Source organism: Myxine glutinosa, chromosome 7 (genome assembly GCF_964187855.1).
Source record: "Myxine glutinosa chromosome 7, kmMyxGlut1.1, whole genome shotgun sequence".
NCBI lineage: Eukaryota > Metazoa > Chordata > Myxini > Myxiniformes > Myxinidae > Myxine > Myxine glutinosa.
The window spans coordinates 143,824,364-143,850,473 of record NC_136267.1 but is presented as its reverse complement, the minus strand read 5'-3'; the positions used below and the strand labels follow the sequence as shown (position 1 = coordinate 143,850,473).

The 26,110-nt window shown below is 44.5% G+C and overlaps 1 protein-coding gene across 1 annotated transcript in view; it reads right to left on the bottom strand.

The window, feature by feature from the left end:
* The window catches only part of LOC137431717 (V-type proton ATPase 116 kDa subunit a 1), a 464,565-nt gene that overhangs the window by 333,382 nt on the left and 105,073 nt on the right, over window positions 1-26,110 (bottom strand). Inside the window, exon 9 of the mRNA XM_068123347.2 lies at window positions 5,831-6,043. Coding sequence (XP_067979448.2) covers window positions 5,831-6,043 — 213 coding nt within the window. The remainder of the gene's footprint in view (window positions 1-5,830; window positions 6,044-26,110) is intronic.

The window sequence follows — 26,110 nt, the reverse complement described above, 5'->3', positions numbered from 1 at the left end:
ATTTATAATCAGAATAATCAAGTAATGTACCGTACCTAGGAAAATATAATCATTCACTGGACACAACAAACACTCTTTCAAAACACAACTCCATCGCCGTGCGAATTGACAAGCTCCTGTATTAAAGTGCATTCTGCCACCAATTGACTTCCCAGATTTCTCTTTCCTTGCCCGAGCCAGTGATGGATAAAAACCAAACTCACTTTAGGTATTCCAGTTTGTCATCGTTTTTGGTAAGAATATTGAAAAATAATCAGCTTTCGAACGAGAGTGCAACGCGAGCACAAAAATATAATAAAGAATACTCACCCAGACAGCTTGTTCTGGTTTTATTCGTTTTCCAGATCGTAGATTTAATCCTGAGGAATTCTGTAATTTTTACTGCGAATTGTCTCGTGGCATAATATGTCCGGTCAGAAATCAAAACAACTTCAATGGAATAAAAAACTCGGCTGAAGGGTGTGCAGGAATAAACGCTCGGTATGAGGCCACACACCGGTAATGAGACGTCTGCTCCAAGACTGCCCCCATTGAGTCTAATCTTCACTGACCTGTTGGCCGAGACCGAAGCAGCAGAGATTGCTGTGTCCTGGGCTAATCCTCAAACTTGTCGCTCAAGGGATCTCCAAAACACCTGTGGTGCAATTCCAAGTCCCGGGGCCAAAATGCACCGGGCAGAAACTCAATTTATACCTTGCGTGATATCACACCGTTTGGCTCACTCGCCTTATTTGGTACTGCGAAAATAAAAATCATATGCGACCTACGGATCAAAGATGACCAAAAACCATATCTGAATTCAAGCATTCATTATTCAGAGCAAACATGCAGCCATGATCATACTAAAATACGCAATTTGGTATCTGTCTGTCTGCTATTTGACTGATTTTTTGACCACGATACATTTGATCGTTACTTATCCATTCACACCCAAACTTGACAAGGAGACTAAGGATCACAGGATGGAGGTTGTAGCGATTTAACTTCTCCCCATCCCAAGGGGGGGTTTCTCCACCAAGAGGGATGCGTGTTGAGGTGTATATCGGTGTTAAGATAGCTTTATCGTGGCGCTTTCCAAGACCGCTTCGAATAATAAATGCAATAATAACGCCAACAAGAACATAATATTAATGTTATTACAAAATAATATTAAAACTAACAAGTCAGGAGACGACGATGGTTCACGAGCGAGCGGTATTCAATGACAAAGGACAGACTATAACCGAAACAGGCCCAGACAGGCCAGGCCTGGAAATGTCAAAACGAAGGTTACTGACCTTGAAATGAGATAGAAAATAATGTATAATCAGTTATGAGGTTAGTTAGCTACACAATACCGAAAATTGGGTTCGATTCCAACAACTTTGAAACTTTGCCCTTTGTGACCTTCAAAGGTCAAAGGTCGAAGATGCTGAAATTGTTGGAAAACTTGTATTTCATGATGTATGTGATAATATAAGATCATGTACGACATTTCACCCTATCAGGAAGTGAACAATGTAATAAAAACATCAAAAATCGACTTTTCTAAATTTCGTGACCTTGTGACCTTGACGTTGGGGCGAAAATGAAAAATCGAGCTCCGTGGGGCTAGACACATGACATTGGCCTAACCAAATACCGAAACCCCTGTCAGATTCCACCAAACCCCTCGGAGAAGATGTAGCTTGAACTCGATTACCCCCTAAAAAGACATCTTTTTCGGGCGTGGCTACGCCCACAATGGGCGCAATACGCCCACTCTAGGCAGGACTCAACTAGATCATGATATCAACCTCCCACCCAAGTTTCATCAAGATCGGATGATATCATCGGGTAGTTATGCTGCGGACAGACAGACGCACAGACACACAGACAGACACACACCCATGACGAATATAGTGGTCACTCTGTTTGATAACTCGTGAACCAACTCTGTTTGATAACTCGTGAACCAATAATATCCCCCTTCCCCAACGGGTTTTCACTCCATGAACAAATGCCATGTTAACGTGTATAAATAGCTTATCGTGTTGTGGCGTTTTTGGGGAGCAACCAGAAGATTACCTTCTACCAGAAGTAAAAATATTATAAACCACAAACACGTATGATTACCTTTTGTAACAGTCGCTACTGCTGTTTAACATGAAACTGAAACCCGGGGTGTACTCAGTTACTATACCCAGGTCGAAAATCCAAGAGAAACCAATGGAGACCAGGAGGACATTTGTATGGGTCTCTATTGGAAATCATGGTTTCTATTGGTTTCTACAGGAACCAGTAAAGTTTCCAGTAGAAACCAAACCAACTTCGGTTGAAACCAATAGGAACCTTTAAGTTCAACTTGTCTGAAAACCCATAGACCAACCGAAATACTTTAATTATATTTTGTTATAAACAAATGCAAAACATACATTACAACAGGTTCATTGGTATTTTCTACTGGTCCAGTATTTCACTTTCCTTATTGAAACCAGTAGATCCTACTGGTCCAATTTCCTATGGGATTTTATGGGATTTGTCCTATTGGTTTTCTAAGGGATTTTCGACCTGGGTAAGCATCCAGATAGCGATTGCCAAGCAAGCTGTTCGTTATCAACGGTTTAAAATGGAGTGCTTGCTTGAATGCTTACGCCATTTGGTGAGCGCTCTACAAGAAACTTGCTAACTAACTGATCACACCCATTCTTGATTAACTAACTGATTCTTGAGACCTGACCCTAGATCTACTGTAATCTACAGTATATACCCCAGAGAGGATAATACATGACCCTTCCTGCCGTTCCCGCAGGGACAGGTGTCCAAGTAAATATAAATAAACAAATATGAGTTCCCTTACAGCAAACGTCAACACATGAGAAGGACCTATGGTTGTTTGTCCATACTCTATCGTCTATCCCAATGTTGAGCGTCAAGCAAGGAAGCAGCACGTACCATTTTAAACTATTTCGTATGACTCGGCCGGGGTTCAAACCACAGATCTCCCAAACCTCAGAGCAGACGCTCTCACAAATACATCTCAGAGTCTGGTTAGTCGCATCATAAAAACGTTTTGCTCTTTTCCCTCCTGGCAGATTAAACTCATCATGGCAGGTAATCATTAAAATGGCCGGCCACAGGTCAGCATTCTTTAACAAGCAGACAAACTGTCATATCTTGTAAAAGGGTAGATTATTAATAAATTGATGCCATAATTACATCGACATTGCAATTCACAAGTTGTCATCTGCACACAGTGTCGGTGGATTAAACAACATGTGCAGCATTAATACTCAAAATATGAAACAATATGCCTAATAATGAAAGATAATGTACTACCACTACAACATATCAGCCACCATGATTCCCATCTCCTTCTAGGGTCTGACAGGGGAGTTTTTAGGGCCGAGCCTTTCACGAATCAGTTGTTCAGGCTTGATGTTCAACTAAAGGTGGCAGGAATTTGGAATTATGCTCAGAGTGCTGGTGATAACTCGCCGACACTTAGAATTGACAAAATGGGACCTTAATGTCCATCTGACAGATGGCAAACTTAATGGTGCAGCACCCCACCAGTGAAACACTGGGATGACAGTTTTTATAGCTGAATTGGGATTCGAACCAAGGCTAGACAGCGAAATGGATGTGTTAGTGATTTGTCAGATTGCTGGAACGTCACAAATCAATGGGACACACATACGTGCCTTTCCTCGCAGATAACACTGTGTAGCTGGCTGGGCATGAGCAAAGCAAGACAGGCAGACAGACAGACAGACAGGTACGCAGAAAAGCCCAGGGAAGACACTATCACATTTTAAAATTATTATTATTTTTGAATACAGAATCGAGGCTCGTGTAAGAGATAACACATTGAACATGAAAACATGCACAGACACATAAAACAAACAATGAAGGGAGCGCGAGACAAAAGGGGGAAAGAGAGAGAAGCACACAACCACAACAACAGTAGAGAACAGGGACATCAGTAGATCTGTAGAAGGGGGAAGGCTGGGGGAGGAGGTAGGGATACACGGTATAAAGAAAATGAACACTTGTAGGAATTTCAGGAAAGAAATTGGGGATTGAAAGAGGTGGATTTGGGGTGTTTTAACGGGGGTATAAACAATCAAGGTTTTGGATGGGGGAAGAAAAGAGATGGTGGTGAACAGCTGTTTTAAAGACCTGGTGGGAGGAGTGGGATTGAAGAGAGTGAGGGAGTTTGTTCCAGAGGCGGGAGAAAAGAGGAATGAAAGAGTGAAGGTGAGCAGAGAGTCTTGATTTTGGCAGTTTCACCATAAGAGGGTTGCTGGCAGATCTTGTGCATCCTGCAGGAATATTTGGGGGGCAGAGCACAGACAGAGTAGGGGGAGCAAGGCCGGAGAGGAGTCGGTAGAAGACAGAAAGACCACCAACCTGCCTGCGGTGAGAGAGAGAAAGGCCCTCAGAATCAGCTTCATCACGGGAGACAGCAATGATTCTGAATGCTTTGGTTTCAACCGCATGAAGCCGAGCTAGATGTGAGGCAGGAGCACCAGCCCAGAGGGGACAGCAGTATTCCATTGAGCTGCAGAAGAAAGCTTTGTATGTGGTGAGGAGCTCAGAAGTGCCCAGAAAGAACTTCGCAAGAAGGAGGATGCCCAGCCGGCGACTGGCTTTGGAGGCCAGATTGGAAATGTGGTTTTCCCAGGAAAGATCATTGCAGATAGTGAGACTCAAAAGCTTGAGTGACAGAACTTCTTCAAGAGGATTGTTCAGAAAGTATATGGGAGGGTTGTCTAGTCGGTCTTTTCGGAGAGACAAAGTGAGAGTGTGAGATTTGTCAGGATTGAGAGACATGTTCGACTTGTTTGACCAGTTTGTGATATTGTCCAGATCTGCAGAGAATGAATGCCGATCTGAGGGTTGAGATATGGAGCGGCAGAGAGTGGAGTCATCAGAAAAGAGATAGAGAGCATTTTCCAGAGAGTCGGAGAGATCATTAATGAAGACCACAAAACACAGGGCCCAGAACACTGACTTGGGGAACTCCAGCCTGAACAGGAAGGGGAGATGAGAGAATTCCATTCAGGGCCACACGTTGACTACGACCAGAGAGGAAGTCCGCAAGCCATGCATGGAGATTTCCATGGATACCATAGGAGGAGAGTTTGGTGAGCAGAGCGGGGTGCCAGACCATATCGAAGGCACGTGATATGTCAAGGGAGACATCTCTAATTTCCTGTTTGGCATTGAGGACCTCCATCCATTGTTGAGACAGCAGAAGCAACATGTCCAGAGTAGAATGACCAGGTCTGAATCCAAATTGATGATCGGAGATCAAGCCATTGGAGAAGAGGAAGGATTTCATATCCGAAGCAATGATGGATTCCATGACTTTGCTGATTATTGGGAGCAGGCTGATTGGTCTGTCGTTGCAAGGATCTGTTTTTGCACCTTTTTGTGTAAAGCGGTAATGTTGGCTGATTTCCAAGCAGATGGCAGAGGGTGAAGAGAACAGAGAGAGGTTGAGATAGAGCGGCAGAGCAGGATTTTAGGACTCGTAGGCTGATGCCGTCTGGTCAAGTTGCAGAATCAGAGTCGAGGTTTAACAGAAACTTCTCCACCTTGTCAGGAGAAAAAGACACAGAGCCCAGGAGCAGCTGGTTTCGACTGAATAAGGTGGCTACAGAGAGAGATAGGTTTGGAACACAATCTTTTGAGGCAAACACAGAGTTGAGGCATTCGGCTTTGTCACGTGCGGTGTCAACTGTAAACTCGTTTGACGTAAGGGAGGAGGGGAACAATGGAGGGGGAACAAACACCAGAAACAGATTTGATCAGACACCACCAGGATTTGGAGGAGGGAGACGTGTTTGAGAAAAATAATTCATACCGTGGACTTGCGAAGAGAATGTCGCACAATGTCCAAATCAGTCGTGGGACACCAGATCTCAGCAATTAGGCACTTCTGCGTCACGTCAAGGTTGCACTTGTTTAGGACATGGTACACAGCCTTCATCTTGTGCACACGGATGATCCAAGTTGGCAAGTTGGCACGTGCCAAGGTGAGCACACGCATCCGATGCTGTTGCGTCTCCTCAAGAATCTGATGGCATGGAGAAGATTGAGAATCATAATTAATAAATCTAAAAATGATTAATTTTTATTAATCTAAAATTAATTATTATTAATAGTTATTATGATTAAATATTGCTATTAATTCATTATTATCAATAATTCATCTACAAATCACAAAGTTTTACATGCCAAAACTCCAGATTTTACCCAAAGAATCCGGTTTTGAGAAATTAACTCTGTCGTAATGACTTATGAATCTCAATGACGTATGAATGCCAAGGCCTTTCGCGCATGCACTGTGTGTGTTTTCAGTGACTTGTTTCCGCTAGCCACGGCACTTTTAAACCTGCAATTGGTCGTGCAAAATTTGTAAGTGAAGTAGTCTTTTTAACATAATTTTCAGCATTTAAAAGAAAGAGTGGCAATTTCAAAACGGTTAACCATAATTATTCTGTACCTTAATGCATGGGATTATAAAAGGGGTAAGGATGGAGCTGGCAAAAATACAAATGGAGTCTTATGTTATTGAGCCGGCAAGCTGAGAGTAACAATTCACATTTATTGCCACATCTGATGCAATTTAAATGCTCCAATGGTGGCGAGGTGTTCCATTTGAAACCGTTTTTTCGATATATTTAGCTTTTTGATGCCATGGGTCCATAATAATAAAAAAAATATTGGTATCAAAGCCAGTGATCAATTGCAAATCAATACACACACACACACACACACACACACACACACACACACACACACACACACACACACACACACACACACACGGATATGCTCCCCCTGGCAACAGATGCAGAAAAGAATTTTTTTTTTTTTTTTTTGTATACTGAATCGAGGCTCGTGAAAGAGCTAACATTTATTTCACAAACAAATCATCCAGACAAACAAAATACACAAAAAGAGGGAGCGGAAGACAAGATGGGGAGAGAAGGGGAAGCACACAACCACAACATTTGAGAGCAGGGAGAAGTGTGGGAGGGAGAGGGCTTGGGGGCAGGAGGCATGGGAGGGGGAGGGGGGGGGGTAGAGGTATAAAACACAAGGGGACCGAAATTAGCGGGGGTAGAAAAGATCAAGGTTTTGGATGGGGGAGGATAAGAGATGGTGGTGAACAGCTGTTTTAAAGACCTGGAGGGTGGAGTGGGATTGAAGAGAGTGAGGGAGTTTGTTCCAGAGGTGGGAGAAAAGAGGAATGAAGGAGTGAAGGTGAGCAGAAAGTCTTGATTTTGGCAGTTTAACCATAAGAGGGTTGCAGGCAGATCTTGTGCGACCTGTAGGAATATTTGGGGGACAGAGCCCAGAGAGGGCTGGGGGGGGCAAGGCCAGAGAGGAGTCGGTAGAGGACGGAAAGACCACCAACCTGCCTGCGGTGAGTGAGTGAAAGGCCCTTGGAGTTAGCTTCATCGCGGGAGATTCCAATGATTCTGAACGCTTTGGTTTCAACAGCGTGAAGACGGGCTAGGTGTGAGGCAGGAGCACCAGACCAGAGGGGAGAGCAGTATTCCATAGAGCTGCGGATGAAAGCCTTGTATGTGGTGATGAGCTCAGGCATGCCAAGGAAGGACTTCGCACGACGGAGGATGCCCAGTCGGCGACTGGCTTTGGAGGCCAGATTTGAAATGTGGTTTTCCCAGGAAAGATCATGGCAAATAGTGAGACCCAAAAGCTTGAGTGACAGAACTTCTTGGAGAGGATTATTCAGAAAGTGGATGGGAGGGTTTTCCAGTCGGTCTTTTCGGAGAGACATCGTAAGAGTGTGAGATTTATAAGGATTGAAAGACATGTTCCATTTGTTTGCCCAGTCTGTGATTTTGTCCAGGTCTGCAGAGAGTGAGGAGGCTGCAGACTGCCGATCTGAGGGATGAGGAATGGAGCGACAGAGAGTAGAGTCGTCAGCAAAGAGATAGAGAGGATTTTCAAGAGAGTCAGAGAGATCATTGATGAAGACCAGAAAAAGCACAGGGCCCAGAACACTACCTTGGGAAACTCCAGCCTGAACAGGAAGAGGAGATGAGAGAAACCCATTCAGGGCCACACGTTGACTACGACCAGAGAGGAAGTCCGCCAGCCATGCATGGAGATTTCCATGGATACCAAAGGAGGAGAGTTTGGTGAGCAGAGTAGGGTGCCAGACCGTATCGAAGGCATGTGAAATGTCAAGGGAGACAGCTCTAATTTCCTGTTTGGTGTTGAGGACCTCCATCCATTGTTGAGACAGCAGAAGCAGCATGTCCAGAGTAGAGTGACCAGGTCTGAAACCAAATTGATGATCAGAGATCAAGCCATTGGAGAAGAGGAAAGATTTCATATCTGAAGCAATGATGGATTCCATGACTTTGCTGATAATTGGGAGAAGGCTGATTGGTCTGTAGTTGCTGGGATCTGTTTTTGCACCTTTTTTGTGCAAAGCGGTGATGTTGGCTGATTTCCATGCAGATGGCAGATGACCTTGAGCAAAAGAGAGGGTGAAGAGAACAGAAAGAGGGAGTGAAAGAGCGGAAGAACATGATTTTAGGACCCGTGGGCTGATGCCGTCAGGACCAGTTGCAGAATCAGAGTCGAGGGTTGACAGAAGCTTTTCCACCTTGTCAGGAGGAAAGGACACAGAGTCCAGGAGCAGCTGGGTACGACTGGGTACGGTGGGTACAGAGAGGGATGGGTTTGGGACACAAGATTTAGAGGCAAACACAGAGTTGAGGCATTCAGCTTTTTCATGTGCGGAGTCAGCCGTTAAGCCGTTTGAGGTGAGGGACGGGATGGAGGGGGAACAAACACCAGAAACAGATTTGACCAGACGCCACCAGGATTTGGAAGAGGGAGACAGATAAGAGAGTTCGGTCTTGAGAACGGTGAGATATTGTTTCCTGGCTCTCCTGAGGGTGGACACACACTTGTTTCGGGCTTTGTGAAAGGAAATGAGATTTCCTTCCGTTGGATTTGCTTTCCAGGAGACGAAAGCAAGTTGTTTCAGGGCAACAGCCTCACCACAAGATTCCGTGTACCATGGATGGGAGGAAGGGTATGACAACTGAAGACGAGATGGGATAAATCTGTGCATGAGAGAGAGCAATTTACTTTGAAAGAATTCCCAGGATGAGTTGATGTCAGAGGCGGTAGAGATGGGAGACCAGTCCAGATGATTGATGGCTGCTTGAAGACCGTGCCAGTTGGCCTGAGTGAAATGCCAGACTCGTCGACGCTGAGGAGGCTCTCTGAGAATGGTCAGAGAGATGTCCACTTTGACAAGCACATGATCAGATGAGCCGATTGGAGCAGAAGAAGAGCAGCAGACATTTTCAGGGAAGTTTGTCATAACCAAATCCAGAAGAGAAGATGCTCCGTTGACTGAGATCCGGGTCGGGAAATTGACAGATTGTGTCAGTCCCAGTGAGTCGCAGAAGTCCTTTGCTGAAGAGCCATGGCTGGTGAGAGAGGTACCCACACCCAGCCAACTGGCATGGTGACAATTGAAATCACCACATATGAGGAAGAGAGAGTTGGGATGGGTAGATAGAAGTTGGTCCATATCATCAGACAGCGAGATGTAGATGAAGTCATCGCTGTTTGGTGGACGGTACAGCACACATATGAACAAAAGGTGGGAGCGAAGGGGAAGCCGTAGCCAAAGGTATTCCTGGGGGTGAGGTGGAGAGAGGGCAGTGGAGGGCGAGTGAGGAAGAGAGTTTTTGATAAAGATAGCAACCCCACCTCCAGGACGAGGCTCAGATCTATCATACCGGAGGAGGGAGTAACCTGGGAGAGTCTAAAATGTAGGGATGAAATAATATCATGAATAAAAATTTTTATACTAAATTAAAAGGGCAATGTAGGGATGACAAACTACAGTCTAAAAAAGGTCCTAAAGAAGATCGGGATGATGTTGGTTGAGAGAGTAGCTAACAGTATTGCCATCACATAACAATCCCGACATCACTGCCTCATTTACACTTAATCAGTTATTGCTTCAAGCTTCTACAAACACTCCACTGGTTACAACAGTACTTGATTACTCTTGTAGTGCAGCCACATACTGAGACTCTACAAATTATCAGCCCGAGTACAATGTTATAATATCAGTACATGATCATCAACTTCTTACAAACTGCATGGACATCTCTAATAACAGTATTTTATAATTATCTCCATTTGTGATTGGTTACTCTAAGTTGATAAAAAAGAAAAGTAGGAAAGACAACTGAAGCTGCAAGAAGTCCCTGAAATTATATTGGAGCTTCTTATACTTATGCAGAAATGAAATATAGGAGCTTTTAATAATTTTAGCTAGGCCTAGCCCGAGACAATAGTCTGGGGGCAGTGATGTAGGGATTGTTATGTGATGGCAATACTGTTAGCTACTCTCTAAACCAACATCATCCCGATCTTGTTTAGGACCTTTTTTAGACTGTAGTTTGTCATCCCTACATTGCCTTTTTAATTTAGGATAAATTTTTTTATTCACTTGTTTCTGTAATTTTTTACAATATGGAATAACACAATGGTACATGGTACTCAGAGGATACCCAATCTTGGAGCAAAAGTGCCAAGATATCTTAGTCAGCAAAGTCAAACACTGCACATGTTCCTTTTTTGTATTTTGTAACCCTGACTGTATCTTGCAGCTTTTTTGTATACAGGATCGAGGCTCGTGAAAGAGCTAACATTCATCACACAAAAAATCAAAACAGACACACAAAGTATATAATAAGGGGAGCGGTAGACAAGATGGGGAGAGAAGGGGAAGCACAAACACAACATTTGAGAGCAGGAACATCGGGAGAACTGTGGGAGGGAAATGGCTTGGGGGGAGGTAAATCATCGTGTCCTCTTACATCTTCGTAAGACTTCCTCTTACATCATCCTGTCCAAGGGTTTGGGGGGAAGAGGTGTGGGAAGGGGTGAAGGTGTGAGAAGTATAAAACACAAGGATACTACAAGGACCTCCAGGAAAAAAGTTGGTATTTCAAAAAAAGTGGATCTGGGGTGAAATTAGCGGGGGTAGAAAAGATCAAGGTTATGGATGGGGGAAGATAAGAGATGGTGGTGAACAGCTGTTTTAAAGACCTGGAGGGAGGAGTGGGATTTAAGAGAGTGAGGGAGTTTGTTCCAGAGGCAGGAGAAAAGAGGAATGAAGGAGTGAAGGTGAGCAGAGATTCTTGATTTTGGCAGTTTCACCAGAAGAGGGTTGCTGGCAGATCTTGTGCGACCTGTAGGAATATTTGGGGGACAGAGCCCAGAGAGAGCTGGGGGGGGGGGGGCAAGGCCGGAGAGGAGTCGGTAGAAGACAGAAAGACCACCAACCTGCCTGCAGTGAGTGAGAGTGAAAGGCCCTCGGAGTTAGCTTCATCGCAGGAGATTCCAATGATTCTGAAAGCTTTGGTTTCAACAGCGTGAAAACGAGCAAGGTGTGAGGCAGGAGCACACCTCGCTCGGATTATTGCTCCTTTCTCAAAGAGTAATGTCTTCATCCAGCCTCAGGCCACACAAGACCTGCACTTAGAAATGCCCAAAATAACTGGTGCGGTTTCCCTCTGACCAATAGGGCGGGGACAGAGCGGAGGGGCGGAGCCTCTCGAGAAATTTCTGCGTGAAATATACTCTCATGGGTTTTACTGTTTTGTTCACTTGAAGTGTCAATAAAACTTATTATACACTCGAAATGCAAATGTCCTCGATAAACTACTATGAGAGGACGAAAACATACTCCAACCTTTGTTTTGTATCAGTGGGTGGGGCCGACATTTTTTTATCCACGTCATCCCTACGTTAGTACGTAGAGTCGACAGTGCCAGCACACTCTGTAATGATAATAGTTTTGTAAAATTAACTTCAATGAAGAACTTTATCAAGACAAGATATAAGTATTTATCTGTCGTATCCAAATCCTGGTTCTAGGAAATCAGAAGACCTCGGTAATACTCGAGTAGATTCTCGCCAGACAAAAACACATCACTATAAATCATCAGAAAGACGTTAGTCAAACACACTGTACACGTGACACCCTTTCTTATCTGCGCATGCGCATAGCAAGGTTCAGGGTTGATCAGTAAGCGTGGGGAAGGGCGTGGCCTTGCCAAACTACGATGGCGTCGGTTGAGTACGAGAGAACACACTCTCAGAGAGTATCTGTAAATATTTAACTGTATAAATGTAACTTAGCTCATGTCACTGCACAGAAGGATCCCAAGGCCTTCTCATTCACTGTTGAAATTTTCCTTTTGGACATCTACCATCACTTTGATTAAACAGTGAAGAGAAAAGGCCAGTTGGGGGAGTGCATAGCCTTTACCAACAGTGATGGGATAACAATTACAAAGCATTCTTCCACCAGGTGGTTGAAATCGGAGGTGACGGAAAGGATGATACTCCACTTTGATGCCTTGACATCCGACTTAAACTCAACCTATGATGTGGTAAGGGCACAAGCAGTTCAGAGTCGTGCAACATCTATATATATAAAACACAGTTTGTGTGTGTAATGTTACCGATAGACTCCGAAACGGAGAGGCTCACATACTTGATATTTGGCACAGACATGGCCATTGAGCCTGGGAAGGACATGGCCGACCTAAAAATATTTGACGAGATCCATATTTTTTATTCATATTTACCTCAGCGCATTTCAGCGAGGAATATTATACACGGAATCTGACCTGGTGGCAGAGCAGCGCGCTGATTCGCTCAGAGCGATCACGTGATGTTCCATTCCCGCTGCCAGACCATTGAACATAAAACACAGTTTGTGTGTGTGTAATGTTGTAATGTGTGTAATGTACGGGTCTCCCTTCCCCCGCCCGGCAACGCCGGTACTGGAGGGCGTCACAGGATCGGTGAGTCTCCAAAATCCGCTTCGTGCTGTTGCGAAGATGCAGGACGATGTCGCGATTGTTGTGGTGCTCTCCGACCATGAGAACTACAACGTCATTGTTGACTGGCCCTCCCCTTCCCTCCCCCTTCCCCCTCCCCCCTCACCCCTCCCTCCCCCTCCCTTCCCCCTCCACCCTACCCCCCTCCCCTTCTCCCCTCACCCTCCCTTTTCCCCCTCCCCCTCCCTTTTCCCCCTCCCCCTCCCTTTTCCCCCTCCCCCTACCCATTCCCTCCTTCCCCCTTCCCCTCCCCCTCCCCCTCCCCCCTCCCCTTCCCACTCCCCCCTCCCCCCTCCTCCTCCCTCCCCACCCCTCCTCCTCCCCCCTCTTCTCCCCTCCCCCCTCTCCTCCCCTCCCCCCCGTTCCCCTCCCCTCCCCTTGCCCCTCCGCTCCCCTCCCCTCCCCCACCCGGCAATGCCGGGTACTTCTGCTAGTAAGCTATATTTCTGTTTAAGCCAGTAAAACTTTATTTTACTATTGTCATTGTATGCAGCAAAACATTATTATTGTTGATTTGTGGGATGGTGATTGGATTACAGGAAAGGGGACCGATGAGGGCTTGGAAGGATTCTCTGGCTCTGTTCACCCTGGATTTTGTCCATCATGTTATGCCTACATTTAACGGCTTCAACACTGTCCTTTCAATATTAGTCAAACATACTTAATGCTTTATGAAAAGGATGCAGTAAATAATGCACATCAATTAAGGTTATAATTTTACTCTTTGTTTTCTTTCATAGTATTGCATCTCTCGGAAATCTGGAAGCTGCAAAGGAGCCAGAAGCTGGCATTATTGGTGCTGACATCAATAACAGTTTTCTTCTACCCGTGAATGATGTCTACATTTGATTTTCAGGCGAGCAGTACATAATGAAAGAGAACCTACAAGGCACTCCTCTCCGCAAGAAGTTCATGTCAGAATACAGGCAGTTTTGCATTAATTGTGTACTGTACATGAAGAAGAAGAGGACTTCGTTGGACATGGTTGTTGAGGCCGAATCTGAACATTGCCGAATGGAAACAATGCAGTAATCAATCCTAAAGATTTCCTGACAAGTACTCTGACAGTGAGACCCTTTATGAACAGTTACCATACCTGATGTTATACAAGCTGCGGACATGGATAAACGTCACAAGTTCATTAGATTGACATACTGGATGGCAAAGTGGATGAGCAATGGACCCACATTCCACAGGTTCTGGGTCCAGCCAACAGACCAGTCAAAATTCATCCATTTGCAAAAGGTAGTTTGTCAAGTCCTTCACAGCAAGACCTTCAATGAAAGCATCTTCAGCACCGTGAGGAAGCTGCATGCACACCACCGGCACAAATCTTTGGCAAAATGTGAAAGAAGGCAATGCTGCTCCATCAGTGTATGGCAGCTACTCTGGGACAAGGAACACGCTGTGTGTGTGTGGATTGATTGCAGCTTAGATTAACATCTTCAAACATCAGAGCATACCCGAATGGAAACAAAGTCCCATCACTCGTCACCAAGTGCGAGCACGCTACGCACAGAACACTTACTGCAAGGAAGTTGGCAAAACAATACAATCCATGCACCGAAAACTAAGCCTGGTGTTGGCTTAGCGGATAGGGTGCTGGCTTGGGATCCCAGGATCCTGGGTTCGCAATCCCGGTCTATCGCTGAATTAACACCAGGGGGGTTCACTCAGCCTGTCATCCTTCCGAGATCGGAAAATTGAGTACCAGTTCACTGGTAATTCCCTGTGTGTCGCAAAAGGTGACTAACAGGGTTGGCGGCAGGAAGGGCATCCAGCCGTAAAACATTGCTTCAAAAAGGGGACCACCATGCCCGAAAGAGGCCAACCCCTGCTCTGTGGGGGAAAATGGCCTCTAAACGTGGTTCCATATACCTAAATCTCTTAACTTTTTCTTCATCACACATGCACCGTCAGTTGTAGTTAGAATACTTCTTTTGTCAGACTTTTGTACTGAAGCCATTTGTTCGTAAAAATCTGACTATCGCTATTTCTCACATAAATGATCTTTGTATGACATCTGCTTGCAAATTATTTCTGTGGTTTCAGCACGAAAACGGAGTCATATCAGAGCAGACTGCAAATCTGTTTTTTTAGGTTTGTTGCCATGTATACAAAGTTGTTTCGACTCACGAATGATGGTTTCCGTTCAGACAAAATGGTACTTTCAATACACCTCATCTCCTCCTTAATTATTTAGGACACTATTTGAGAAACTCTCCTTGTTGCAAAAGTTAAAAAAAAAAATTTCAATAAAAGTCTCAATACAAAAAATTCCTTCTTGTTACATTATACGCCTATACATTGTGACGGTTATGGAAACCGGCTCCTCGGTGAACGAACATCCATGACACGTAGGTTCCCTAGTTAGATATACATATATCGTTAGTATTTGTGCCAGGTAGACCCTCACCCATGGTCGAAGGGAGGGCTATAGTTAGGTCAACTTCAACCATCTCCTCGACAACCCTCCTGTTTCTCCTTTTATTTCTCCTATAAAATAAAATCCTCTTTTATTCATCATTTATATATGGTTGTTGCTATTACAAACACCACATAGTACAATTTGGTTCTCTTTTCATCCCAAATTGCCCTTTAGGACTCTTCTTATCCCAATTGGGTACAAATTGTGCCCTTTAGCCCTCTCCACATCCCTAGCAGGTACAACTCGTGCCGTTTAGCACTCTTCCCAACATCATTCCAAAAATTACAGTATATACAATTACTAAAATGGCACTCAGTGGAGAGCATACCTCCATCAGCCTGAAAGGTTATGTTTTGTATCTCACTGATAAGTCTCTGATAACTGATAACTGATAACTGATAAGAGAGTAGAACTCTCTGCTCACCTTCACTCCTTCATTCCTCTTTTCTCCCGCCTCTGGAACAAACTCCCTCATTCTCTTCAATCCCACTCCACCCTCCAGGTCTTTAAAACAGCTGTTCACCACCATCTCTTATCTTCCCCCATCCAAAACCTTGATCTTTTCTACCCCCGTTAATTCACCCCAAATCGACTTTTTTGAAATACCAACTTCTTTCCTGGAAGTCCTTGGTGTCCTTGCGTTTTATACTTCTCCCACCCACCCCCCCTTTCCCACGCCTCCTCCCTCCAAGCCCTCTCCCTCCCACACATCTCCTGATGTCCCTGCTCTCAAATGTTGTGTTGGTGTGCTTCCCCTTCTCTCCCCATCTTGTCTACCGCTCCCTCTTTTTATATATTTTGTTTGTCTGTTTGTTTTTTTTTTGTGATAAATGTTAGCTCTTTCACGAGCCTCGATTCTGTATACAAAAAAGAAAGAAAAAAAAAGTCTGATCTGGATCCGAATCTTAACCAAAATCTAATCGGCTTCTTCTTGTCACTTACCCAACTCGTCCACCAAGTTGTGGATTGGTTGCATGTGTGTAATCCGTCCACAACTTTTTGAAATATAGCACTATATTGTTTTTGGCCCTTTCGCTCAATGGTGAAGAATCACTTTAAAAAAAAAAAAAAAAAAAAAAAAAAAAATATATATATATATATACTGTATATATATATATATATCAGTTTCAGCCCCATCACTTAATGGTGAAGAATCACTTAAAAACTTCTCTGATCCAGATCCGGATCCAAAATGTAATCATTTCGGCCTTGTCACATACCCAACCTCTCCACCCAATTTGGTCTGAATCCATGCACAACTTTTTTAGACATCCTCTTCACAAAAAGACAAACAGACAGACAGAGGTGAAAACATAACCTCCATCCACCTTCGGTGTCGAAGATAAAAAGAGTAGACAACAAACATTTTGTTTTTAAATGTATTCCTCACGCAATGTGACTTTGGACAATGTTCCTGTGGACCGCAGAAAAAGGTCACCATGGCCCAGCAGTTGAGAACCACTAGTCTCGGCCATCGTGCCAACCTCAGTCGTAATACTGTCAAGTAAAACGTTTTGTGCATCACATCGCTCACCTAAGTTTATACAAAAACTTGGTAGGTGAGTATAGACTTTTTGCTGATTATTATTGTTCACCAAGGCGGAAAATATTTATCCGAGCCATGGAAGGAGTTTTTAATCGTACTTGTGCTCACATATGCTTACCCTGCTGAGTTAAAGATTGATGTGTAAACCCGCTTGGCTTTTGTAACTGCAAAGCTGTTTTCCAATCATAAATGATGATTATAGTGTATTGAAATTCAGAGACTAATGCACTCCAAATAGCTTTCAATAAATCTAGCTTATCATTGGGGGCCTTGCGGATCACTTACCAAGTTGTGTCTGTGCGTCTGTGTGTGCATTTGCCTGCGGGTTGTACAGAACGAGCTGTGACAAGAATGTGGAACAAACGAGACAAAACGCCCATAAAATAGACATTAACACCATCATCGTAATGGCAAATCGGTATCATAATTATTCGAACTCCTCATTATATCAGTTCTTTGTCTTTTCGTAGCTGCTTTGTAGTCTGTGTGCTCAATAGAAGATAATTACATTGAGAGCATTAAAGATAATAGATTGATAAAATGCACAGAGAATGCATGATTAAGGGGTTGTTCAAACTAAACGATGAACTTCGTGATTGAAGCGATCGCGAAACACTGATACACATTCACGCTTTATGCCACAGGGTTGATGTCACAATCCCAGGTTCAGATCTCATTACCTCGATTGTTTTGTCTCGATTTCCTGATCCTCGAATGGATTTGTAAATGCTTTAGTCTGTGATTGTATCAATCTAAAATAATAATATGAGCTATGGATGCTGAGGTTATTTCTTTTACCTCCGCCAGCGAAGGTGGATGGAGGTTTTTTTTTGGGGGGGGGGGGTTTTTGTATACATAATCGAGACTCGTGAAAGAGATAACATTTATCACACAAACAAATCAAACAGACAAAGAACCAAAGTATATAAAAAGGGGAGCGGTAGACAAGATGGGGAGAGAAGGGGAAGCACATAAACAACATTTATGAGGGACATCGGGAATGTGTGGGAGGGAGGGGGCTTGGGGGGAGGCGGCGTGGGAAGGGGGAAGGGGGGTTGGAGAAGTATAAACACAAGGACACCAAGGACTTCCAGGACAGAAGTTGGTATTTCAAAAAAGAGGATTGGGGTGAAATTAGCGGGGGTAGAAAAGATCAAGGTTTTGGATGGGGGAAGATAAGAGCTGGTGGTGAACAGCTATTTTAAAGACCTGGAGGGAGGAGTGGGATTGAAGGGAGTGGGGAAGTTTGTTCCAGAGGCGGGAGAAAAGAGGAATGAAGGAGTGAAGGTGAGCAGAGAGTCTTGATTTTGGCAGTTTAACCATAAGAGGGTTTCAGGCAGATCTTGTGCGACCTTTAGGAATATTTGGGGGACAGAGCCCAGAGAGAGCTGGAGGAGCAAGGCCGGAGAGGAGTCGGTAGAAGACAGAAAGACCACCAACCTGCCTGCGGCGAGTAAGTGAAAGGCCTTTGGAGTTCGCTTCATCACGGGAGATTCCAATGATTCTGAACGCTTTGGTTTCAACAGCATGAAGACGAGCTAGGTGTGAGGCAGGAGCACCAGCCCAGAGGGGAGAGCAGTATTCCATTGAGCTGCGGATGAAAGCCTTGTATGTGGTGAGGAGCTCAGGTGTTCCAAGGAAGGACTTCGCACGACGGAGGATGCCCAGTCGGCGACTGGCTTTGGAGGCCAGATTTGAAATGTGGTTTTCTCAGGAAACCTCTGTCTGTCTGTCTGTTTGTCTGTTTGTGAACAGGATATCTCAAAAAGTTGTGGACGGATTCAGATCAAATTGGGTGGAGAAGTTGGGTATATGACAAGGCCGAAATGATTACATTTTGGATCCGGATCTGGATCAGAGAATTTTCAAGTGATTCGTCACCATTGGGAGACGGGGCCAAAAACGATACATAGCAGGATATCTCAAAAAGTTATGGATGGAGTTGGACGAAACTTGGTGGACCACTTGTGTGTCTGACAAGGAAGAATCGATTCAATTTTGGTGCAGATCTGAATATGGATTCGGATATGAGAATTATTTAATGTTTTCAGTGATTCTTCACCATTGGGAGATAGGGCCAAAAATGATACAAAGCAGGATATCTCAAAAAGTTATGGATGGAGTTGGACGAAACTTGGTGGACCACTTGTGTGTCTGACAAGGAAGAATCGATTCAATGTTGGTGCAAATCTGAATATGGATTCGGATATGAGAATTATTTAAGTTTTTCAGTGATTCTTCACCATTGGGAGACAGGGCCAAAAATGATACAAAGCAGGATATCTCAAAAAGTTATGGAAGGATTTGGACGAAACTTGGTGGAAAGGTTGAGTGTGTGACAAGTAACAATCGATTCAATTTTGGTGATGATCCGGATCCGGATCCGGCTAGTAGAAATTTTTAAAGTGATTGTTCACCATTGGGAGATTGGGCCAAAAACGATACAAAGCAGGATATCTCAAAAAGTTGTGGACGGATGATTTTGATTTAATGTGATTCTGTATTGTGATTTTCTGGGATACAAAACGTAAACTGTTCACCTGGCGGAGGTATGCTCTCTACTAAGGGCCGTTCTAGTTTATCATGTCTCAAAAAGAAGGTGGTCCACGAAAAAAATTTCATTGGCCTGGAGTTCCGTGGATTGAAACGAGTTGAGATCCACTGGCCCAGCTACACACATGCATATGCACCTCTGAGCTGACAAGCCTTGGTTTGAATCTTGACTCCGCCATAAACTGTTTTCCAGGCAACGTGATTCATCAATGTGTGTCCCTCAGACGGACGTCAAACCGGGCATCCCGTCCACGAGCATTAGTTGATGGTTCTTATATCAAATCACACGGTATCATTCATGAAGATTAGGCGACCTATGGCTGGTACACAGAACAAATTACAAATTCTGAACACTCACCTAACTGGCAAGTATCTGGCATCGGAGTGGTGACCTGGCCAGGATTGTAACTCCTAGCTAAGAAACTGCCTCAACAGCCTTATGGGTCAAATGGCATCGAGGAGGATAAACAAAACAAATTATATCGACTTGTATATATATTTTTAAATGAGCAATAAAAACTTAGCATAACATATGAATAAAAACTTGGCCTTGGCCTTGTATATAAAAAATTTTTTTAAAGCTCTTGACGTTCAACAAAAAAGTTCTCAGAAATGCTCAATGCACAGAACATCCCCAATGATAAGGCTGAAGCACAAGGCCTATTGCTCTCACATCACAGACAGGCCTGTGGCCTCTGTTTATAATTCACTCTTTCTCTGCTCGAGCTCGATCTGCTTCCTCAGTCATCCGACCCTCTGCAGCAACAACAAGATGCACATGTACCTCCAGTCACTCCCTCATGGTTAAACTTCCAAAATCCAATTTGCCACCCACATCCACTCTTTTGTTCCCCTTTTCTCTAATGTGTGGAACTGCCTTGCAGTGATGGTTCAAATCACACTTTCCTCTAGGGCTGCAAAACACGACCACCTCCTGTCATCCCTCCTCCCTCCTGCAATCCTTTCTAGCCCCATTCACTATATCGAACCCAACTCCATTACGTGCAGGTTACTGTGTTCGCCACCTTCCGCTTTCTCCACTTTTCCTGTTCATTCATTCGATTACTCGTTTCCAACGGTGGCACCACGGGCCCAATGTCAGTTTGTTGCCTTTTTACCCTCCGTCATCCCACTCTTCTATAAATCTAGACTTTGTCCAAAAAAAATAAATCCAGAATTAGGTTCCACAACTGAGGGTGGAAAAAGGCATCCACGATGTGCGGCCGGGAGCATTGGCTGAAGGGTATGAACAGAGAAAGAGAGAGGCACAGAGAAGACACAGTAACCTGCAAAAAGACAGTGAGTTAGGTGGGTTTATCAGGGTAGAAAGGATTGCAATTATGAATGGGGGCTGATACAAAATGGCCGTGCACCACCTGCATTATGCCTTGGAATGAAGTGATTGAGCAACCTCAGGAAGGTGGTTCCGCAAACGGCGACGTGGGAGAGGAACAAAAAGGGAAGATGGGCAGAAAGCCAAGACTTTGGAAATTTAATCAGAAGGGAGTCACTCAAAGAATGTGTGCATCCTGAAGGGGAAAGGAGTGTCAGAGGGCTGAGAGAACAGAGGAGGGAAGACTGGAGATGCGGGAAAAAACACACACAACCAACGCACAATTACACCGAAAATCCAGCCACAAAGAGCTTTACGTGGAAGTTAATTTACTCTTGGAAGCTGTCTAGAAAATGCTTTCCTGTTTCTCTCAGCATCATATTAGAATGAAAGAGAGGCATTCTAGAATTATTTAAATAGTTGCCCTACCAGCTGAAAAGACCTATTATTCCCAACACAGTGATAAGGCGGAAAAGGAAACCAAACCAATTGAAGCTCTGGGTCTTTTAGGCTATACACCTGCAGGCAGCATGTTATATATATTAGAGTCCTCCAAATTGGCATCGTAGGTCATTGCAAAGTAAATTCAGGTCACTTCCAAAAAATAGACAACACACCACCCTGTGTGACAGTAGGACCAAAATCAGAACGACGACATGAAAAATGCAAGCATTTATTCAACATTATTATTGTTATTAGTGCTAAAACACAATAAAAGTGTTTTCGCACTTGGTATCAACAGCACATTGGTTTCCCCGATAGAAATAGTCCCAAAACTATGCACGGCATTTGTTAAATTATCAATAAACAAAGCAAGGCGTAATGATTCCACACAAACGTAATTGCATGAAAATGAAGCAGCACTATATGTTACTGCACGTGCTACTGGCAAAGAAAAAAAAGAAGAAGAAAGTTTGCAAAGTATAAATACAAACAATTGAAATTGCACGTTTAAATTATTAGTACTATAGCAAAACTGCATGAACATGGTAAAGGCAAATTCCATTTTAAGGTTATAATATGAACTTGCCGGTAGAAATTCAAAGCGATTCGCGCACGGCATTCGTCATGGTGCCGGGTCGATTAGAGCAACGTGTGGATTTAATACGAAGATTTATTCTTTGTTTTTCCCCAATTTGATTTGAGAAAAGCTTTGGTAAATAGTATGACACACACATATATATATATATATATATATATATATATATATATATATATATATATATATATATATATATATATATATATATATATATATATATATTGTCATGGATATGAGGATTGTGTTTTTTTTTATTGTGTTTTTTATTATTATTGCTTTATTCTGGACCCTCCTTACTCCAGTTATGTATAAAGGTCAAAGGGCGTCCCATAATTAGGTCATAAACAATCACGTCAGCCAATCATAGATTTCCCCCTTGTTGATAGTTATATCTTTATTATGTGTATTAGGGTAAGGCCTTGTCTTCCATTAAGATGACACTCCATTGCACCAAGTGAAACAAGATAGATTCCCTTTCATTCCCATTCCCAAAATCTCCATTTCCAGCTACATCCCCTCCATGTCTCCATTGCCAACCGCACTGGGCAGTTTGCCAGGTTTGTTACAGCGGTGGGTTGCTGATTTTGCCCCAAAGCCGCCATTAAGCATGTGCTCAGCTCGGGGAAGAAGGGCGTGCCCGCCCATGGTCATCAAGGGCGGAGCCAGAGGGCCGTGCCGACCAATCAGGGCCGAGGCGAGCTGACCGATGGGCGTGTCCTAAAGGCCGGCGGCTTGATTGCCTGAGGCGCTATAAAAGCGCGTGCGCAAGAACCGAATAGTTGTTGGACAGGGAGACGTGCAAGTTGTTGAGGAGTTGTTGAGTTGAGTGGTTGGACCAGATGAGCTTTGACAAGATGAGAGAGACGAGTCCTGAAAAGAGCATGCGACGTCCACACAGCCGCAGCAGCAGCAGCAGCCACAGCAGCAACAACAGCCGCTTGGGGCCTGGACGGCAGTTTTCAGCAGGGCCGCGAAGGAATGGCGGCTGCGAAACGCGCCGATCGTGCTGCAGGACCCGTTGGACCTTCCTCTCCCTCCAGCCATCCACCTCCTGCCTTTCCATCCTTTTGTGTACGTGAGTTTGTTCTGTGTGTCTTGTCCCTGGGTATTAATTAAGTTTGTATAATCTAGCGTTGCACTGTGTCCCTAATATCTTCTGTAAATTATTTTCTTATCTTTCCTTCTTCCTTGGTTACTTTTGGTTGTATATAGTAAATAAATTATATTTGTATTCCTTACCCTTTGTCTTTCTTCTTCTTCACATCCTTCGCTTTAGTCTTTTCCCCATTGAATATCTGTGGCGCGATTTTGGCCAACGTTCAGAAATCGGGTTAGTCGGGGTAACTGTACGGCCGTGGTGCCATCCGCTCGGCAAACACAACATCTTATCCGCGGTCCGTAACAATATATATATATATAATATATTGTTGCGGATCTCGACGCCGGCCTTCTCCCCTTACCAAGGGGGGATTAGTCCCCTTGTCTTTGACTGGCCGACGGGACCCGGGACCTATGACGTCCTTCCCGGACAGCGCGAAATAGGGTATTAGGACTAGAATCGCTATTACCTAATTACTCGCGCTGCCCTGAAACGAGGAAATAAGCCCCGCACGAACCACGTGTGTTGAGACGCCGAACGGTGCGTACACGCGATCCGTGCCGTTTATATGGTGAACCCGGTTCTAACGATCTCATTCATACCACGCATAGTCAATGGATAAATCACAAAAGCGGTCGAATTGGAAAAAGGAAGAACAGCTTTATTGACACTATTTACAATGATTCCAGAAGAAGAAGACACAGTGCAGCCTTATACAGTCTTAACTTAATACCCAGGACAAACGGGCCCGTCACACACACACACACACACACACACACGGGGTTTGCAACTGCAGGATGATGGTCCACGTCCAAGGATGGCTCCTGTGCAGCTCCCTCCGGTCTCCGGCTCATCCCGTGCAGATGGTAAGTAGAGAAGGCAGGAGCTCTCCGCGTGTCGTTTGGTGCACAAGGGTTTATACGGGGCGATTTGGTATGGAGCGGACTTCGGCGATTAATCACTGGCAGGTATTACCGCGTTTACTCGTGTGGCTGAAGTAGGCGCTATTCGCCACCGGCGCGTCTGACTGCAGCCGTGTACTCAATGCCTCTTCCTCTCCTCTGGCGCGTACGTTATACAATGGCGAGTTACAGTTCAATGCCTCAAAACGAGTGATGTGGAGTCAAGGTCTTTCTCTCTCTCCACTTGCGAGTCAGTCCTCTGGATCAAGCCCTCTCCCAACAAGTCCTCCAGCGCTATTCCTTCTCTCTGCGAGTGCTCCCCGATAAATCCCCTCTCTGCGAGCCCTTTCAAGGGCTTTGTGCAATGACTTATATAGGCACGCCCGCGAACCTTCTAGAACTCACCAGACGCGCCTCTCCACACCCTCTCATGCCATGCCATTAGAGCCCTGGTTGACTGGTGGCTCTTACCATCATCACCTCTGACGCTCCGCCTTGACGCCGCCCCCACCCCGACCCCGCGCTCCTCCTCCTTCTCAGGCCTACCTCGTGTTACTCGACTAGTGAGCGAGCAAAGAGCAGCAAAATGCTGCGGGCAGCCAAAGCGTAACACTGAGCGGGTCAGCCAAATGGGGCGCGGGATCAATTACGCCCATCGACGTGGAATTGGAGGGTGGACGCAAAAATGAACGGGACCTAAACTCATGTCTTTACACAACGCAGATATCAATAGGGGAAATGGCCTATACTTACACTACACATACTATGACATAACTAATACCACAGGTGGCCGACATGTTGCTCGTGGAATAACTATGGGGGGCAACCCTTTAACCTTTAATGATCAATATGTGCAATTCTCAAAACCGTAGCAATATATATGTATATATATATGTATGTATGTATGTATGTATGTATGTATGTATGTATATATACATACATACATACATATATATATACAGACGTGGCATTTAATATGGAATATTTTTTTTGTGTGGGTGAACTTACTTTTCAAGATGACTTAGAACCAAAAGTTCATTGGAATTATGTTGAAATTATTCTAGATTTTGTTAATGTGACCTTTAAAAGAAACAAAAACCACATTTGACATTTCGAAGCAAATAAATTGATCCTTGAAAGTGATGGAAACTGATATCAAACTCAATTCACGGACAGTACTGTGTTAAACCTCTGTACGTTTTCCAGAAGTATCTCTTTATTTTGCACATTAGCCAAAAAAAATTTCAACAAAAACAAAAGCTAAATTATGACTGGGATTACGGACAGTAAAATTACAGTTCAGTACTTCGTGTAACCCCCACGAGCATTCAGGAGAGCACGTACACGTCGAGGCATGCTGTTCACGAGATTTGCCAAGGTTTGGACAGGAATAGCTTGCCATGCAGTGACAATAGTCTGCTGCAATTCACGCACAGAGGTAGGCTGCTGGTCCAAGTTGTCGATTTGACGCGTTAATTCTGCCCACAAGTTCTCTATCGGATTCATATCCAGGGACATGGCAGGCCACTCCATATGCTCTACACCACGGTCAGCAAGAAAGTGTTGGATCATACGAGCACGATGAGGCCGTGCATTGTCATCTTGGAAGACAAAGTTTCCTCGAAAGGCTGCACGAGCAAATGGAAGCAATGTTTCTTCCAGAATGGCCCTGTACTTGAACTGGTTCAGGTTTCCATTCAGAACAGCTAGGTCAGTTTTGCCCCCTGCATGAAAAGCAGCCCAAACGGTCACCCCACCACCTCCAGCTTGGACTCTTGGCACTATACAATCTTTGTTGTAGGCTTCATACACTTGTCTGCGCACTCGGACGCGGCCATCTTGACGATATACCAGAAATCTAGACTCGTCACTGAAGATCACGTGATTCCAGTGTCCTGGCTGCCATTGACGGTGCTCTCTGGCCCACTGCAATCGGCGCTGGCGGTGTTGTCTGGTCAGACGTGGCTTTCTCAGGGGATGCCTGGCAAGATAGCCTGCTTGAACCAGTCGTTGGTTGACTATCCTTCTGGATACAGGCACATTTGTCAGTTGCTGCCACTCAGCCCTAAGCCGATTCGCTGACTTGGTACGGCCATTGCGGACTAACCTGTGCAGCTGGCGATCATCCCTCCTTGTGGTTCTGCGGGGACGTCCTGGCCTCGGTATTGGAGGAGGGACACCCCTCTGAGCATTTCGTTTCAGGATCTTTGACACCTGACCTTGAGTGATGCCATACTGCCGAGCAATAGCACGCTGTTTCATGCCGTAATTTCGTAAAGCCACCACTCCATGACAACAGCATTGTCGAGTTGAC